Source organism: Schistocerca gregaria, chromosome 1 (assembly GCF_023897955.1).
Source record: "Schistocerca gregaria isolate iqSchGreg1 chromosome 1, iqSchGreg1.2, whole genome shotgun sequence".
Classification (NCBI taxonomy): domain Eukaryota; kingdom Metazoa; phylum Arthropoda; class Insecta; order Orthoptera; family Acrididae; genus Schistocerca; species Schistocerca gregaria.
In genome coordinates this window covers 650,770,414-650,786,301 of record NC_064920.1, presented here as the reverse complement: position 1 = coordinate 650,786,301, position 15,888 = coordinate 650,770,414, and the positions used below count along the sequence as shown (strand labels likewise).

The following is a 15,888-nucleotide window of genomic DNA, read 5'->3' as shown; positions in this document are numbered from 1 at the left end:
GTCAGTATTGCCTCACGTGTTCCAGCATTGCTACGCAATCCAAAATAATCTTCCCTGAGGTCGGCTTCTACCAGTTTTTCCATTCGTCTGTAAAGAATTCGTGTTCGTATTATGCAGCCGTGGCTTATTAAACTGATTGTTCGGTATTTTTCACATATGTCAACACCTGCTTTCTTTGGGATTGGAATTATTATAGTCTTCTTGAAGTCTGAGGGTATTCCGCCTGTCTCATACATCTTGCTCACCAGATGGTAGAGTTTTGTCAGGACTGGCTCTCCCAAGGCCGTCAGTAGTTCTAATGGAATGTTGTCTAGTCCCGGGGCCTTGTTTCGACTTAGGTCTTTCAGTACTTCGTCAAATTCATCACGCACTATCATATCTCCTATTTCATCTTCATCTAAATTTTCTTCCATTTCCATAATATCGCCCTGAAGCATATCGCCCTTGTATAGACACATTATATACTCCTTCCACCTTTCTACTTTCCCTTCTTTGCTTAGAACTGTGTTTCCATCTGAGCTCTTGATATTCACGCGAGTGGCTCTCTTTTCTCCAAAGGTCTCTTTAATTTTCCTGTAGGCAGTATCTACCTTACCCCTAGTGATAAGCGCCTCTACATCCTTACATTTGTCCTCTAGCCATCCCTGCTTAGTCATTTTGCATTTCCTGTCGATCTCATTTTTGAGACGTTTGTATTCCTTTTCACCTGCTTGATTTACTGCATTTTTGTATTTTCTCCTTTCATCAATTAAATTCAATATCTCTTCTGTTACGCAAGGATTTCTATTAGCCCTCGTCTTTTTACCTACTTGATCATCTGCTACCTTCACTATTTCATCTCTCAAAGCTACCCATTCTTCTTCTACTGTATTTCTTTCCCCCATTGTTGTAAATCCTTACCTAATGCTCTTCCTGAAGCTCTCTAGAACCTCTGGTTCTTTCACTTTATCTAGGTCCCATCTCCTCAAATTCCCACCTTTTTGCAGTTTCTTCAGTCTTTATCTACAGTTCATAACCAATAGATTGTGGTCAGATTCCACATCTTCCCCTGGAAATATCTTACATTTTAAAACCTGGTTCTCGAATCTCTGCCTTACCATTATATGATCTATCGGATACCTTCTAGGATCTTGGCATAATAAAGAACCAAAAATGAGATCAAAGAGTACTGATACTCCAAGAAAATTTACATCCCAAAAACCAGACTGAAAAGCTTAATATCAGACGGGACATACTTCATTGTGAATCTGGAACAAAAACCAATGTACACTTCAAGCCAAATTATGCATTTTAGTATGGTTTACGAAATTCCGATGCTCTTGGGAGTGTCCTCTGATATCCTGTTTCTTTTATGGTGTAATGTACGCTCTATTACTGCTTTTTAAATACGAACATACGGGCTTCCTACACCACTGCAGCTGCGCACTGTTTTCTGACGCTCTTTGGCAACTGGTAAATCGAACCTGTTTCTAACAGTCTCTGGATAGTATTGCGAACGGTGGTTCGAAAAGCGTTACTTTCAAAGTAAATTTATTTTTAGGCAAGATGAATTATGTTACGTGTGAGAAAGTGGGATCGATTTCTAAGTCACAGAGCGTTTAAAACTGAACAGTTTGACGACCAGGCACTTAAAAGAATTTCGAGCCAAGATATTTATGTCATAATTTTAATTATACTGGCATATTTGTGTGATGTGTCCTAAAGTATAACACACGTAAAAAAAGGTCAATATTACATGTGAATCTTAGCTTCTGTTGTAGCTTGTTAATCTTAGAGACCAGTATTATATGTGAAAGCTTAGCTTTTCTTGTAGCTTTACTATGTACATTAATGTAAACCGTTAACTTTTCCTCTTTGTGTGTTCGCGCTACGTAACCAGTGATCTTGCTATTGGCTTACTATAACACGTGTGTTATGCTCTGAATATCTGCTGTCATCGCCTGGCGAGATCACGTGGCATGACGTACGATTGGCTTACAAAAGGACATCGCAACCTCGGTTACAACGCTGTGGAAACTAACGCGCTGTGTTTGTTGCAAATCGAATGTATGCTTTCGTAATACGAAAGTATGCAGCGTGTATGTTGCTGCAAATCAAAGGTCTTTCCAAAACTTCTCTCCTTTTTTTTCATTAAATCTTTACAAAATTCTCTCCCCCGTCTTTACTTTATTTATTTTTTCCTATTTTCCGGGAAGTTCTACGCGAGTATATAAAACGTTAACCATTCAAAGTATTGGTAAGTTTTACAGTCCCGAGGGAAAATCTACGGAGACCTGCTGTCACTTAGCACGGAAAAAGTATATTTTCACCCGGGGAAAAGCATATTTTTTAAACGGAATATCGGGGAAAAATCCGGGAATAGTCCCGGAATTGTTTTACTTGTCCCCGTATACACTCTGCTGAACTGTTCACCTCAACCAATTTACTGATGACACCGCCTCCCTGGCCCTCTATCCTACCCTTCAATGGTCCCATTGTAGCCTTCAAACCTACCTCGACCAGTTCACAGCCTGGTGCAGCCAATGACTCCTTCACACCAATCCTTCCAAGACCCATTCAATCATCATAATTCATATCACCCCCTCCTTCCGCCTCCATAATTTTTACCTTATCATTTATGGTCTCCTATCCACCTCACTTCTTCCCTGAAATACCTTGGCCCCTCCCTCGATCGTCACCTCACCTGGACACACCCCATCTCCTTATGATATAACACAAAGCCCAGAATAGACCATGCCTCCTGAAACTCCTGTCCAATCAGATATGGGGATTGCATTTTTCCACCTATCTTCACACCTACAAATCCTTGATCCATGCCATTCTTTGTAGTGCCAGCATCACCTGGATTTCTGGCCAACACAGATTCTATTAAGCCCTGTGTTCGAGGATTTGTCCTCAAACACTTATGGGGCCATCGCAAGGGTTCTGTACATTTTTACCAAACGTGTAGCGGATTTTCAAGCAGAAGCAGCTGACTTGAAGGAATCCATAACCGTTGCAGCAGATGGACAGCGACTCCGACCCTGCTACCACCAGATCAATTTCTGGCCAGGCTGGATATGGGCTGAGCTACCAGCGAAGCTGAAGTTTATTATACCTCCAGGGGAAAAATACCTTGTTACCATCTGAATGTGGACAGACAGTACAGTTAATAACTCTTGATCATTAAACATTTGAAAAAACTCTGTGGAAACTGAACACAATGCAAGATACTCGTACAATGACCATTAAAAACGGAGCACTATGAACTTCCACTATAACTGTAAAAGGACCTACCTTTGAACGGTGGATTGCAGATGAAAAGAAGGGTGGATATTGAGGGAGACAGGGGAACGATGATGATGAGGACGACGATCTGGGAAGAGGTGGTGACGAGACAGGGTTGGCTGTGTGGGATAAGTAGGGAGTGGAACTATTGGCAGCTATGGATTGGAGAGCAAAAATGGGTGGAGGGCAGCACGGAAGTGGGAAAGAGTGAGGTACAGTAGGTACAGCAGGAGGAGAGCAGGAGGAGCGAGCACTGGTGGGTGTAGATAGAATAGGAAGCGTTAGTGTTGGTGGGACGGTTGCAGGTAAGCTGCATGAAACAAGTGAAGAAATCAAGAGAGAAATGATTACCAGAAGGACTCACTCAAAGCATAGAAAAGTCAAAAAAACCTTCGGTGAAATTAAAAACAAGAGTGCAATGGGAATTTCGCTGTTAAATGCAGAGGAGAGAGTGGATTGGTGGGAAGAGTACACTGAAGGTCTCTATGACAAGCAGATTTATCTGATGTAATAGAAGAAGAAACAGGAGTCAATACAGAAGAGATAAGGGATCCATTAATAGAACCGAAGTTTAAAAAGAACTTTGAAGGCTTAAGATCAAATAAGGCAGTAGGGATGTATGACATTCCATCAGAGTCTCTAAAATTATTGGGGGAGTGGCAATGAAACGGCTACTCGCTTTCTTGTGTAGAATGTGTGAAACTGGCGAAATACCACCTGATTTTCCGAAAAAATATCATTCACACAATCCGAAGACTGCAAGAGCCGACAAGTGCCAAAATTTTCAAACAATCAGCTTAACATCTCATGCATCCAAGCTGCTCACAAGTATCATGTATAGAGGAATGGAAATGAAAATTGAGGGACAGTTACATGACGATCAGTTCAGATTCAGAAACGGTATAGGCACTACAGAGGCAGTTCAGGGGTTGCGGTTGATATTGAAAGTGAGACTGTAGAAAAATCAAGATATGTTCATAACATTTTTTACCTGGAAAAAGCCTTAGACAGCGTAAAATGGCGGAAGATGTTCGAAATTCTGGGGAAAGTAGGGGTAAGCTATAGGAAGAGACAGGTAACACGTACGACATGTACAAGAGCCAAGAGAGAATAATAAGAGTGGAAAACAAGAACAAAATGCCGAGATTAAAAAGGGTGTAATATAGGGTTGTTGTCTTTTGCTCCTACTGTTCAGTCCATACATCGAAGAAGCAATGATGGAAATAAAGGATTCAAGAATGGAATTAAAATTCAAGATGAAAGGCTATTAATGATAAGATTCACTGATGGCATTGCTATCCTCAGTGAGGATGTGCTGAATGGAATTAATAATGAGTACAGAATACAGACTGAGAGTAAATCGAGGAAAGATGAAATCAATTAGAAGCACTAAAAAAGAGAAGAGCGAGAAACTTGACTTCAAGATGGTCAGGAAGCAGATGGAGTTAAGGAATTCTGCTATCTATGTAGCAAAATAATCAATGACGGATGGAGCAAGGGGGACATCAAAAGCAGATTAGCACTGGCGAAAAGGGCATTCCTGGGTAAGAAAAGTCTACTAAAATCAAACATACGCTTTAATTTGAGGGATAAATTTCTCAGAATGTACATTTGGAGCACAGTGTTGTATGGTAGCGAAACAGGGACTGTGGGAAAATCAAAAAAGAAGAGAATCGAAGTATTTGAGATATGGTGCAGCAGACGCATGTTGAAAATTAGGTGGATTGATATGGTAAGGAATGAGGAGGTACTGCACAGAAATGGAGGGGAAAGGAATATATGGAAACACTAGCAAGTAGATTAAAGCTGAAGAAACTCAAAAAAGGTGGGAATTTAAGGAGATGGGACCTGGATAAACTGAAAGAACCAGAAGTTGTACAGAGTTTCAGGGAGAGCATAAGGGAACAATTGACAGAAGTGGGGGAAAGAAATACAGTAGAAGAAGAATGGGTAGCTTTGAGGGATGAAGTAGTGAAGGCAGCAGAGGATCAAGTAGGTAAAAAGACGAGAGCCAGTAGAAATCCTTGGGTAACAGAAGAAATATTGAATTAAATGATAAAAGGAGAAAACATAAAAATTCTGTCAATGAAGCAGGCAAAAAGGAATACAAACGTCTCAAAAATGAGATCGACAGGAAATGCAAAATGGCTAAGCAGGGATGGCTAGAGGACAAATGTAAGGATGTAGAGGCTTATCTCACTAGAGGTAAGATAGATACTGCCTACAGGAAAATTAAAAAGACCTTTGGAGAAAAGAGAACCACTTGCATGAATATCAAGAGCTCAAATGGAATCCCAGTTCTAAGCAAAGAAGGGAAAGTAGAAAGGTGGAAGGAGTATATACAGGGTCTATACAAGGGTGGTATACTTGAGGATAATATTGTGGAAATGGAAGAGGATGTAAATGAAGATGAAATGGGAGATATGATACTGCGTGAAGAGTTTGACAGAGGACTGAAAGACCTGAGTCGAAACAAGGCCCCCGGAGTAGACAACATTCCATTGGAACTACTGATGGCCTTGGGAGAGCCAGTCGTGACAAAACGGTACCATCTGATGAGCAAGATGTATGAAACAGGCGAAATACCCTCAGACTTCAAGAAGAATATAATAATTCCAATCCCAAAGAAAGCAGGTATTGACAGATGTGAAAATTACCGAACAATCAGTTTAATAAGCCACAGCTGCTAAATACTAACACGAATTCGTTACAGACGAATGGAAAAACCAGTAGAAGCAGACCTCGGGGAAGATCAGTTTGGATTCCGTAGAAATACTGGAACACGTGAGGCAATACTGACCTTACTACTTATCTTAGAAGAAAGATTAAGGAAAGGCAAACCTAAGTCTCTAGCATGTGTAGACTTAGGGAAAGCTTTTGACAATGTTGACTGGAATACTCTCTTTCAAATTCTAAAGGTGGCTGGGGTAAAATACAGGGAGCGAAAGGCTATTTACAATTTGTACAGAAACCAGATGGCAGTTATAAGAGTCGAGGGAAATGAAAGGGAAGCAGTGGTTGGGAAGGGAGTAAGACAGGGTTGAAGCCTCTCCCCGATGTTATTCAATCTGTATATTGAGCAAGCAGTAAAGGAAACAAAAGCAAAATTTGGAGTAGGTATTAAAATCCAGGGAGAAGAAATAAAATCTTTGAGGTTCGCCGATGACATTGTAATTCTGTCAGAGACAGCAAAGGACTTGGAAGAGCAGCTGAACGGAATGGACAGTGTCTTGAAGGGAAGATATAAGATGAACACCAACAAAAGCAAAACATGGGTAATGGAATGTAGTGAAATTAATTTGGGTGATGCTGTGGGAATTAGATTAGGAAATGAGACACTTAAAGTAGTAAATGAGTTTTGCTATTTGGGGAGCAAAATAACTGATGATGGTCGAAGTAGAGAGAATATAAACTGTAGCCTGCAAAGGCAAGGAAAGCATTTCTGAAGAAGAGAAATTTGTTAACATAGAGCATAGATTTAAGTGTTAGAAAGTCATTTCTGGAAGTATTTGTATGGAGTGTAACCATGTATGGAAGTGAAACATGGACGATAAATAGTTTGGACAAAAAGAGAATAGAAGCTTTCGAAATGTGGTGCTACAGAAGAATGCTGAAGATTAGATGGGTAGATCACATAACTAATGAGGAGGTATTGAGTAGAATTGGGGAGAAGAGGAGTTTGTGGCACAACTTGACTAGAAGAAGGGATCGGTTGGTAGGACATGTTCTGAGACATCGAGGGATCACCAATTTAGCATTGGAGGGTAGCGTGGAGGGTAAAAATCGTAGCGGGAGACCAAGAGATGAATACACTAAGCAGATTCAGAAGGATGTAGGCTGCAGTAGGTACTGGGAGATGAATGCGCTTGCACAGGATAGAGTAGCATGGAGAGCTGCATCAAACCTGGCTTAGGACTGAAGACAACAACAACAACAACAGCAAGAAGAAATGACAGGATGATAGGACATCCGTTAAGCCATCAGGGAATAACATCCATTGTACTAGAGAGAGCTGTAGAGGGTAAAAAATGTAGAGGAAGACAGAGATTGGAATACATCTAATAAATAACTGAGGATCTAAGTAGAAAGTGCTACTGCGTAGATAGAGGCGCTGCAGCAGAGGGGACACAATAGAATCGTTGAAATCGAGTGTGAAGATGCTGTTGAATTTGATGGGTTGGTAAAGGATCCCTATGTGAGAAGGTAAGCATATGCGGAAAGCGAAGCAGAGAATGTGACGTTCGAGGTTCTAGAGAGTCTTATACAACTTTGGAGATATGGAGATCCAGGCAACATTTGCTTAGCAAAGGATGTGCTAGATCAAAGATTTGCACGTTTGAAGGGTAATATATAGGCAAACAAAATAATATGTAAGATTTCTGTTGCCATGTTCTGAGTGAGTACCCAAGTCAGTGTGAGACCTTTTGATCAGATAGCGTATATATTGTCATGCTACTCTGATATTAATTTTTCTATACTGTCCCTTTGTACTTTACCACTACAGCATCGCCTACAAAGCTGTGTGTTATCAACCGATGTAAAAGAATATTACAATATGATGCTTAGAGTTGTTATCGCTTGAATGTACTATCTCTGATAAGTGAATAGATACATTGACTTCTGGACGTATTTTCGTGCCACATAGAAACAGTATGTTAGAACACTGATTTGCAGCCATTGGGCCATTTTGAAGTGGTACTGCAAAAGCTAAATAGGTACAAAAATGAAGCTCATAATATATACAGAACTGCAAAGCACTAGGCAGCAGTACATTACAAAAATGGTGAAAATAAAACAACCCTTAAATTTTTCATCAGCGCATGTCAGACTTTAAAATCCTACGACATAAATCATTTCATCGTCAAAAATCGGCATTTTCACTAATATTAAACGAATGAAAAGCTCTGTACATTGTGAAATGATGTAAATATTGTGAACTGTTACAAATGTTAGCACCGGCACATAAATCGCTGCATATCAATTTTCTAGCTCACTGCTTATATCTGAACCAGCGCCGTTGACCTTAACTGTCCAGATAACTAATACATTAAAATATCTTGGTCTTACCCACGACTGGCTACTAACGTTGAAATCTCACCTACTAATCATCCAACAGAAAGCCCACAATAGACGAAAACTATTAACTATTAACAGGCCGAACTTGGGGATTACGCACCTCCACTATTCTCCACACCCATAGAATCTCTTCCTTTGCTCTGGAAATGGAGTGTAGATCTCCACCCCACCAAAGTTCTATAAGTCCTTCCAAAGCATCGTACGCCAAGCACTCAGTCTGGTGTTCCACGCCTGTTTACCTTCCCCAACCAGGATCCTCTACCGTCTCATCAAATTCTCACCCTCCTTCCATCCACATCGAATACCTCCACATCTTCTACACCGCCTTTGTCACGCTAGTGGTCCTCTCTGATACCAATCCTGGTATGCTGCCGTGCCTTCATACACTCCATACCCTATTCCAACGTAACTTCAACCAACTACCTCTCCCAAACAGTGAGATCTGTCCTAATATTTATCCTTCCTATCGGCTTTAACCCTTCTCCACCTATCCCATTTCATATCAGGCCTCCTGTCTCCTTTCCCTCTCCATCAAGCCCCATCCCTTTCTATTGCAACCACTGCTCTACCTACACAACACACTACTCCTCACCCTCTGTCTTTTCCACTGCCTGTATTTCCCACAACTCAGATCCTATTTCTCATCACCATAGTTTTCCTATTGACAGACTCCTATTTTACTACCCACACTCCTTGACCTTATGGAACTTCTTCTCTCCTCTGGCATTACTACTAACCCTAATGCAACTTCTTCAGACGTGCAGAGTTTGTGTTTTATCAGAAGAATTTTATCCTTCTACAATATATTTTAAAATCATATATTTTCGTTGTTTTCTTAACGGCCCATCTTTAATTTTTATTTTAAAATAGTAAAAAGCCCCAAATTTTGTTTGTACATTTCTCACTGTAATTTTTTTATTCACTTGGCTGAAGACAGGAGAATTGTACCCCCGCCCATAAGTATAAATTACAGCCGATGAAAAATCATAGACGATACAAAATACTCGCCAACGATACAGCCAATGTTGTTGTTGTTGTTGTGGTCTTCAGTCCTGAGACTGGTTTGATGCAGCTCTCCATGCTACTCTATCCTCTGCAAGCTCCTTCATCTCCCAGTACCTGCTGCGACCTACATCCTTCTGAATCTGCTTAGTGTATTCATCTCTTGGTCTCCCGCTACGATTTTTACCCTCCACGCTACCCTCCAATGCTAAATTTGTGATACCTTGATGCCTCAGAACATGTCCTATCAACCGACCCCTTCTTCTAGTCAAGTTGTGCCACAAACTTCTCTTCTCCCCAATCCTATTCAATACCTCCTCATTAGTTATGAGATCTACCCATCTAATCTTCAGCATTCTTCTGTAGCACCACATTTCGAAAGCTTCTATTCTCTTCTTGTCCAAACTAGTTATCGTCCATGTTTCACTTCCATACATGGTTACACTCCATACAAATACTTCCAGAAATGACTTCCTGACACTTAAATCTATGCTCTATGTTAACAAATTTCTCTTCTTCAGAAATGCTTTCCTTGCCTTTGCAGTCTACAGTTTATATTCTCTCTACTTCGACCATCATCAGTTATTTTGCTCCCCAAATAGCAAAACTCATTTACTACTTTAAGTGTCTCATTTCCTAATCTAATTCCCTCAGCATCACCCGATTTAATTTGACTACATTCCATTATCCTTGTTTTGCTTTTGTTGGTGTTCATCTTATATCTTCCCTTCAAGACACTGTCCATTCCGTTCAGCTGCTCTTCCAAGTCCTTTGCTGTCTCTGACAGAATTACAATGTCATCGGCGAACCTCAAAGATTTTATTTCTTCTCCCTGGATTTTAATACCTACTCCAAATTTTGCTTTTGTTTCCTTTACTGCTTGCTCAATATACAGATTGAATAACATCGGGGAGAGGCTACAACCCTATCTCACTCCCTTCCCAACCACTCCTTCCCTTTCATTTCCCTCGACTCTTATAACTGCCATCTGGTTTCTGTACAAATTGTAAATAGCCTTTCGCTCCCTGTATTTTACCCCAGCCACCTTTAGAATTTGAAAAAGAGTATTCCCGTCAACATTGTCAAAAGCTTTCTCTAAGTCTACAAATGCTAGAGACGTAGGTTTGCCTTTCCTTAATCTTTCTTCTAAGATAAGTCGTAAGGTCAGTTTTGCCTCACGTGTTCCAACATTTCTACGGAGATACAGCCAATAGCACAGCATAATAAATTTGTCCGCACATAAAAAGGCGCTACGACGTAAATACAGGATCGTCTTTTTACCAGTGGAATGTACTGTTATAAGAACATAGCCTATTGCATAACTACATTCTTGATACTAGGGAGCCGGTCTCGGTGGCAGTGCGGTTCTAGGCGCTGCAGTCCGGAACCGCGGGACTGCTACGGTCGCAGGTTCGAATCCTGCCTCGGCCATGGATGTGTGTGATGTCCTTAGGTTAGTTAGGTTTAAGTAGTTATAAGTTCTAGGGGACTGATGACCTAAGATGTTAAGTCCCATGGTGCTCAGACCCATTTGAACCATTTTTTTATATTAGGGGATGGTAAAAATACATGTCTTGCATTTACAAGGTAGCATTTTGTGATGCGATGTCGAAATTTATTGTGCTGCTCTGTTTGCTATATCTTTTCCAAGAATTTTGTGTCTCCTACATTTTTTCATCAGCTGCAATGTACACTTTTTTCTTTATTATTATTTCGTCCCTCAACGCCCCATATCGATGGAAAGGGGGGAGGGTGGGTGTGGGCTGAATCCGCTCTTTAGCCAATTGACAATAAATGAATTTAAAACTTATAAAGTTTTAAATTCATTGTACATATTACTGTTTTTAACTAAAACGCAAGAAATCATATCTCTAATATACACTACTGGCCATTGAAATTGCTAAACCACGAAGAAGAAGTTCTACTGACGTGAAATTGAACCGACAGAAAGAAGATGGCTGTAATATGCAAATGATTAGCTTTTCAGAGCAATTACACAAGGTTGGCGCCGATGGCGACACCTACAACGTGCTGACATGAGGAAAGTTTCCAACCGAATTCTCATACACAAACAGCACTTGACCGGCGTTGCCTGGTGAAACGTTGTTGTGATGCCTCGTGTAAGGAGGAGAAAAGCGTACCATCACGTTTCCGACTTTGATAAAGGTCGGATTGTAGCCTATCGCTATTGCGGTTTCTCGTATCGCGACATTGCTGCTCGCTTTGGTCGAGATCCAATGATTGTTAGCAGAATATGGAATCGGTGGGTTCAGGAGGGTAATACGGAACGCCGTGCTGGTTCCCAACGGCCTCGTATCACTAGCAGTCGAGATGACAGGCATCTTATTCGCATGGCTATAACGGATCGTGCAGCCATTCTCGATCCCTGAGTCAACAGATGGGGACGTTTGCAAGATAACAGCCATCTGCACGAACAGTTCGAGACGTTTGCAGCAGCATGGACTATCAACTCGGAGACCATGACTGAGGCTACCCTTGACGCTACATCACAGACAGCAACGCCTGCGGTGGTGTACTTAACGACGAACCTGGGTGCACGAATGGCAAAACGTCATTTTTTTCGGATGAATCCAGGTTCTGTTTACAGCATTATGATGGTCGCATCCGTGTTTGTCGACATCGCGGTGAACGCCCATTAGAAGCGTGTATTCGTCATCGCCATGGTATGGGGTGCCATTGGTCACACGTCTCGGTCACCACTTGTTCGCATTGACGGCACTTTGAACAGTGGATGTTACATTTCAGATGTGTTACGGCCAGTGGCTCTACCCTTCATTCGATCCCTGCGAACCCCTACATTTCAGCAGGATAATGCACGACCGCATGTTGCAGGTCCTGTACGGGCCTTTCTGGATACAGAAAATGCTCGACTACTGCCCTGGCCAGCACATCCTCCAGATCTCTCACCATCTGAAAACGTCTGGTCAATGGTGGCCGAGCAGTTGGCTCGTCACAATACGCCAGTCACTACTCTTGACGAACTGTGGTATCGTGTTGAAGCTGCATGGGCAGCTGTACCTGTACACGCCATCCAAGCTCTGTGTGATCAATGCCCAGGCGTGTCAAGGCAGTTATTACGGCCAGAGGTGGTCGTTCTGGGTACTGATTTCTTAGGATATATGCGCCCAAATTGCGTGAAAATGTAATCACATGTAATTTCTAGTATAATATATTTGTCCAATGAATACACGTTTATCAAGTGCATTTCTTCTTGGTGTAACAATTGTAATGGCCAGTAGTGTATATAGGGATATGACTGGTATATATGTATATATGACTATATATGGATATGGATTAAATAAACATTGAGCTATGACTTTCTGCGTTTTTAGTTAAAAACATTAATAATAAAATATACACGAGGAAAAGGAGGATTGATTTCTATGTGCGCATACTCCGAATGAATCCCGACAGACTAACTAAACAAATGTTTGACTTCTTTTACAAAAAAAGGCTAAACCCAATTCGTTAAAGGAAGTGGAAAAGGATTTGAGAGAACTCCAGATTCATGAAGTAATGTTAAAGAATGGTACAGCCAAGACCGGGATCAAAGACAAAATTAAGAGTTTCCAAGTTAAAATCAACACCAGGAAACCGATTCAGATATCAGAGGAGGAAAGAAAGAAGAGATCAGATAAAATGAAGAACTATTGCGAGAAAAAGAGAACACAAGCATTTAAGAAGTGATTTATGTGACGTACCCCAAAGATGCGTGATTCGAATATAACGAAACATGTTAAGAGTACATTGAAGAATGATGTGAAACACTGATAATTGAAAGAAGCATTTTCCTGGCACCATAAAACCAGAAGGAGACTGGGATAGGGAGTGTGTTACTGAATGGGAAAAGGTTGGTTGGTGAGGAGGGTAGGATTGTGATGGTATAAGGATGCAGTATTTCTGCACAGTATCGATGGAGTACGAGTGGCTGTTAGGACAGAAGAGGGGGTGGAGCAGCGTGTGCGGAGTATTGGCCGGGCGAACATTTGACGGTGAAACGAGGCAATGTATACTCAAACAAAGTAATGTGTAACATTTCTGTTGCCATGTTCTGTGTGAGTACCCACGCCAGTGTCAGACCTTTAGATCAGATAACATATATATTTTTACGCTATTCGGTTATAAATTTTCTTATCCTGTCCCTTTGCTCCTTACCACTATAATTTCATATAGGAATATTTTTCAACAGATGTAAAAACATATTATGATATAATGCTTACAATTGTTATCGCTGGAATGTACTATCTGTGATAGGTGAACAGACAGTTCGACTTGTGGACATATTTTCGTACCACAGGCCTTAGTTTACGTATAAACAGTGAGTTAGAATAATGATTGCAGTGATTTACGTGCCGGATGTTAACATTGGTAACAGTTCACGTATTTTGCATCATTTCACGATGTACAGAGCTTCGCACTCGTATGATTTTACTGTATTTCTACGCTGAAAAGTTTTACGTTTGAATCTGATATGTGTACATGTTGAAGGATATTAAAGTCTGACGTGTACTGAAATAACCGTTTTTGGCATGTCTGTAGTTCATTTTTGTATTCTTTTATCTTTTGCAGTACCATCTGAAACTGTAATTGTGAAATAAATAATTTGTACAGTCAACGGCGAATATGATGTCCTTCAAAAAAGTTGTCGCTGTTGTCCTGATGTCAACCGTGTGTGTTGAAATTACATTGTGAAATACTGTGTATATAGATTATTTAATGTGTGCAGTAACTGGTAGTGACAAATGATTGGACACTATTGCGCTAGACTTTTACTTTACTTGTATTAATAAAGTGATGTACAGTAGAGATAAACAGAATGAGGCAGCGCAGTCTTGTACTTTGGAAGGATGGAGGCTCCAGTCTCCATCCAGTCATCCTGCTTTAGGTTTCCCATGGTCTTCTTAAATTGCTTCACGCAAACGCCAGGATGGTTTCTACTAAAAGATTACTTCTGGCTACCTGTCCCATCCTTGTCAAACTAAATCTGTAAATATGTAACTGCTTGTATATACGAATTATATCAATTTGATGTTCTCGAATTGTAATTCTTTGACCTGTCTAGCATCCTTGTAAAGGTGATCCACGGTTGAAGTAATTACTACTGCTAATATATTACTACTACTATATTACACGAGGACACTCCTTCCATCGAGGAAAATGAAAGAAATCGGCTCACACTGCTGGAATTTTACAAAAATTGTACTCTCTGGTAGTCAAATAACAGATCTGAGGGCTCTTGAGTTACAGGCTATCTCTTGAATTTCTTCGTAGGAAGGGGTAGGGACGGGAGTGACTGAAACAAGGGCCCCAGCACTTTCTGACGTCAACATCTGTTATCTTCAATTTCTTAAGATTAAACAGTAACAACAGTTCTAGTATCCCCTTCCCTCTTAATAACACCATAACAGTTTTAGAATGTCCGTTTCCTAACTACTCATGCACTGGGCATGGCTAGATGTTCCAAGCTGAGTTCTAGTAAATGTGTTGCGTTACTAATATATTCTCTGATGTAACAAAATTCTGGGTAGAATATGTCGGTGCCGTTGGGAGATCCCCTCCTCAAACTGATATCAACTGCCGCTCTCTTATCTGTTGCTGGTGAAGATGGGACAAATTCTTCGAGGTAATGTCGAGGTCTGTATCGAGGATCTTGGAAATTCGTTCAGATATACTACGATACTGTATATGTAGGTGTTTTGAGGGTGTACAGCCCAGTTGAGCATGGTGTCGAACTAAGTATAGATGACGGATATTGGTACATCATTGAATGCTGCATCAACTTTGTGCCAGAATTCATTAATCATAGCACCTGGCGAATGGTGGGGTAGCGGAAATTTTGAGTGGATGGGAGCTCTGGAGAAATTGCTGTGTATAGCAGTTCAGGACAGCACGGACAACAAACTGTTGCATTATCAAGTTGAAGATTAATGTCACAGCAACCACGAAGATCAGGCATAATGATTAGTATTTAGCACAACCACAAAACGTAGGTGAGAGTAATGCTTTCTACACTGTCTGTATAAAGAAAATATTACGCAAACAGTTTGTCACCCATAAATTGCCTTAAAAGTTGATTGTTCATGAGAAGATAATGTTATGCCTCGTGTAAGAAGGAGGAGCTCTGCTACTATGTGTCGAAATTTGACAGCAGTAGGATCGTGGCCTAAAGAGACTGCAGTTTATCTCCCTCGATACCGCTGCCCGCGTTGGTCGAGATAGGACGAGTACCTTCCGAATATGGAATCGATTGGTTCAGAGGACTTATGTTCAGCATCGTTCAGGTCCCCAACAGCCTCAAGCGACTAGCACCCAAGAGGACAGACACACAGTTCGCTCGTCATGTAGCATCGTAATGCCACGTCATGTACCTTGCGTCACGAAATGAGCTGGTCTGGAGAACAGACATACGCAGACAGTGCAACAACGTCTGAAGCACCACGAGTAGTGATCACCACGAGTAGTGATCCCGGCAGCCACTGCTGGGGTTCTCCTTGCCACGTGGTGATGGGTTGCCAAGAGACT

At 41.1% G+C, this 15,888-nt stretch overlaps 1 protein-coding gene across 1 annotated transcript in view; it reads right to left on the bottom strand.

Moving 5' to 3' along the window:
* Positions 1-1,220: 1,220 nt before the first annotated feature.
* The window catches only part of LOC126266770 (facilitated trehalose transporter Tret1-like), a 33,356-nt gene continuing 18,688 nt past the window's right edge, over positions 1,221-15,888 (bottom strand). The window contains exon 4 of the mRNA XM_049971335.1: positions 1,221-1,247. Coding sequence (XP_049827292.1) covers positions 1,221-1,247 — 27 coding nt within the window. The remainder of the gene's footprint in view (positions 1,248-15,888) is intronic.